Here is a 3,539-nt window from a genome sequence, read left to right as displayed (position 1 = left end):
CTTCTCCACTTCTGCAAAGCAAACACATTCAGATCAGCTGAAATCATCTCAGTATTCTCATTGTTCACACATCTAAAACTTATATAGTGAAACACAACTTATAGTAAAACACATAAAATCATTCTATTCCCAACAAGCAGGATCTAGTTTCAGCGTCTTTTGTTCAGAATATCTAACTGATAATACTACTGTAGTAATGTACCGTAGATGCATCCAAACCCCCTTAAAAAATGACATAAAATCCTGAGCACAGTTTATTCTGTTTATAACAGCAGTGCACAACTTGTCCCTATCAGTAACTTGAGTTTACTCACAGTCTGCATGTCACTTACTGAACATATAGTCAGAATATTCAGAATATATTACCCTTACTTACACTAAAAACAACTGACCAAAAAAACCATTAAACCAATTAAAATAATAAAGAAAGAAGAGAAATATAAAATACATTCATTTGAACAAGTTGAGGGAAAAGTGCGGCTCGGTGTCCTTTGGTGGTCTTCTATCCATATCGGATACACTTGAGGTTGTTTTTGAAGAAGTGAAGGTGCAGTTTGAACTCACTGTCACTACTTGACGGGTGTCTGAAGCTTTTGTAGCGAGTCACATCCTTATTGTTGTTTGTTTTGGGCTGATGGCCAATGGACACGTGGCCACATGTGGCGACCAGCAGGGAGCCCAGGCCGTCCATAAAGAACTCTGGAGACAGAGACAGACATTCATCCTTTCAGAAAGAAGCCTGCTTGTATCAATAGCCGCAGGAGCGGTTGTGTGTGTGTTACTGTTACAGTCATTAAGGTGCGTTCACACCAAAGGCGATGCAAATTGTCACACTGGAATCTGAACGTGGGATGTCGCAAGTTTGATCGCAGGGTCATTTATGTTTATTTGCATCAAACGCGTGAGATGCGCCAGGAAGGAGGAGGGGTGTATATGCCAGATATGAATATGCTGGAGGAGTTAACCTTGGCTAATGCAAGTGCTAATTTGGCTGATAGTAAAGTATGACCTATAGCTGAAATCAAGAAACAAACTCATATTCTCAGAATTTACCAGGTAGATCAACGTATTTGGTGATTTTTCTCCAAGCAGCTTCTTTTCTGTCTCTGTCTCTGTCTCTGTCTCTGTACAGTACTGAGGTAGAATCATAGCGCTCCGAGTGCCCCTAGACCACTACAATAACCTTATCCTCCAGCGTCACACCAATTTCTCACTCAGGTTGAAGAATTTCAACTTGCAAGGATTGCATTGTGCAGTTAATGTCAGTCGCATCAATCACGCCAATCCCATCACTCATCTATTCACATCTTTGCATTGACTTTGTGTTTAATCTCACTGCGTGAAACACTCGCATCACATTCTGTGTGAACCCAGCATTAACCTCCTGAGACCTGAACTTTTGTTTGGCATGCATTTTTTTTTTCTCCAAGCTATTTGGGATCAGTACCACCCAATAAGTATAAAAACCTAAAAGCTGTCAATGATAATCAAGTCCCAAAGTCCTCGAGGAACGAGTACTTCCTTATTAACAGTATCTCCGATTGTTACTGTTGCTAAAATTGGTCAAATTTGTTGCCATATCAAAGTACACACATTATTAATCATGAATAAAGAACTTTCAACCATAACATGATATCAGGTCTGTCCACTTTTGTGGAGGATCAGGATCAGGTGCAGACTGACTTGGCAGAGATGGCTGCCATCTTGTTTTTACATGGATTAGTGTATTGTACTCTTATTACCACTAGATGGCACAATTAAAGTGTCCATGGACGAGGACAACAGGTCTGAGTTCAGTAGAATTAAGTAGAGGGTGCAGTAAACCCAAAATGTGATGGTGGCACCGCTCATTTGGCAAGTAACGCTGGTAACCATGACGGTGTTGGCCACCGACTGGTCTTCTCTCACGTCATCCTGGTGAGTAAGCAGCTTAATTTCAAACACTTTACCACTGTTAGCTATGTTATCACTGATAGCTCTGTTAGCACCGTTAGCAGCATCAGTGCAGCTAGTGGTGCTAACACTGTTAACAATGCTGCGGCACAAGATGAAGCTGTTTATACACGGGGGCTACCTGAGGGGAGACCAGCAGTTTCTGCAGCAACACCAGTAATCGCTGTGTGAGCAGCACCTCTGGCTAGCTCCCATCTGACCTGGGTGGTGCCCAAACAACACTTGCATGTGGGTAGTAAATGGGCTGAAAATGGGCCCTACATAGGATTGACGATGGTTTCAATAATGGCCCCATGCCAGTTGCCCACATGGATGGGTTTAACCATATGAGCCACACATGGGTAATGCTAGGGCTACCTGGGGACCAAGTGGGTATGGGCCTAACATGGGATCTTATCTGGAGCCCACTTGGGTAAAATCAACAATGTGGGCAATGCGCATGGGGCCACTGAAGAACCAGTGGACAATCCCATATAGGGTCAATTTTCCAGCCCATTTACAACCCACATGGGCCCCACATAGACATGTTGGCTGGGGAGCTGCCAAGGCTAACGTTAGCTAACCAGCGGGGGCCGCAAGGTGGGCGGTGGGCACCATGTCTCCCCTTGTTAATGCAGCTAGCCGACTGTCTGTCAACAAGCCGACAGAAAATAAAATAAAAGGCAAAACATTTACATCACAAAACATTAAAATTTCACCACCTTTAAATGGAGAGCGATTTACAATGTGGCGCTAACGCTAACTGAGTCACTGGAGTGTTGGACTAAAATAAAGGACCTCTTGTATTCCTGCATTGTTTTCTTGAAAATTAACTGATTATTTGGTTTGGTCAATAAATTGTTGGGTGCTGCAACACGCTCGTATAATGAACAACAAAAACTGAACAGCGTGGACGTACTGCCACTTGGACTCCAAACTCTGTTGGCGTTAACACCTACCTGAGTGTGCTACCCTCTGGAGCTTAGGGTCAAATCCCACCCTCTGCACAGCATCTGTACGAGCCAGGAAGAAGTTTACCACCCCATCGGCCAGAAAGCATTGTGGGTAACCAGGAAGTGAGTGGAATTTCCCCTTAGACTTCCTGTAAAGGCAGCCCCCTTCATTTTCCTCTCCTTCCTCATAGATTAGAGAGAAATGAAACTGGTTTCCTTGTACTGTTCCGCCCAGCTAAAAGAACAAACACCAGAGAACTGGTTAGAAACTGGTCTGCTGTGTACCTGCCTGTTTCCAAGTACGTGCTGGGACAGGTTCCAGTTGAAGATGTTAACCAAAAAAAAAGGTGTGCAAGAGGACAAACAATGCTGTTTGAGAAAAGCAAGTCTAGAAGTCGTCTTCCAGCTCCAGGAGTCTCATTTATAAACATTGCTTATGATGGTATATGATTGATTGACAGTGGACGTGCTGACGTATTGCGGTAAGCGAGTTGTGTCATTTCCGGTGTTTCTGTGACAGCGTCTCTGTACTGCTCTGGTGAATTCTACTAGCCTGCTTTCTCACTTCAGTTGCTTTAACGTTGCTTTAACGTCTACTTCAAGTCTTAACCCACACTGGTTCTGTTTAAGCACTTATAGCTCTCCTCCTTTCTA

At 43.5% G+C, this 3,539-nt stretch overlaps 2 protein-coding genes across 3 annotated transcripts in view; both read right to left on the bottom strand.

Moving 5' to 3' along the window:
• The window catches only part of LOC126405581 (dual specificity protein phosphatase 3-like), a 608,181-nt gene that overhangs the window by 86,062 nt on the left and 518,580 nt on the right, over window positions 1-3,539 (bottom strand). The window lies entirely within an intron of this gene.
• LOC126405562 (beta-1,4 N-acetylgalactosaminyltransferase 2-like) overlaps window positions 148-3,539 on the bottom strand; it is a 41,885-nt gene continuing 38,493 nt past the window's right edge. For both annotated transcript variants that reach the window (XM_050069360.1, XM_050069359.1), the window contains exons 11-12: window positions 2,892-3,120; window positions 148-699 (exon numbers count right to left, since the gene is read on the bottom strand). In XM_050069360.1, coding sequence (XP_049925317.1) covers window positions 503-699; window positions 2,892-3,120 — 426 coding nt within the window. In that variant the 3' untranslated portion in view covers window positions 148-502. The remainder of the gene's footprint in view (window positions 700-2,891; window positions 3,121-3,539) is intronic.

This window comes from Epinephelus moara, chromosome 18 (assembly GCF_006386435.1).
Source record: "Epinephelus moara isolate mb chromosome 18, YSFRI_EMoa_1.0, whole genome shotgun sequence".
Lineage (NCBI taxonomy): Eukaryota > Metazoa > Chordata > Actinopteri > Perciformes > Serranidae > Epinephelus > Epinephelus moara.
Note: the sequence above shows the minus strand (reverse complement) of the source record. Positions and strands in the feature narration are given on the sequence as shown.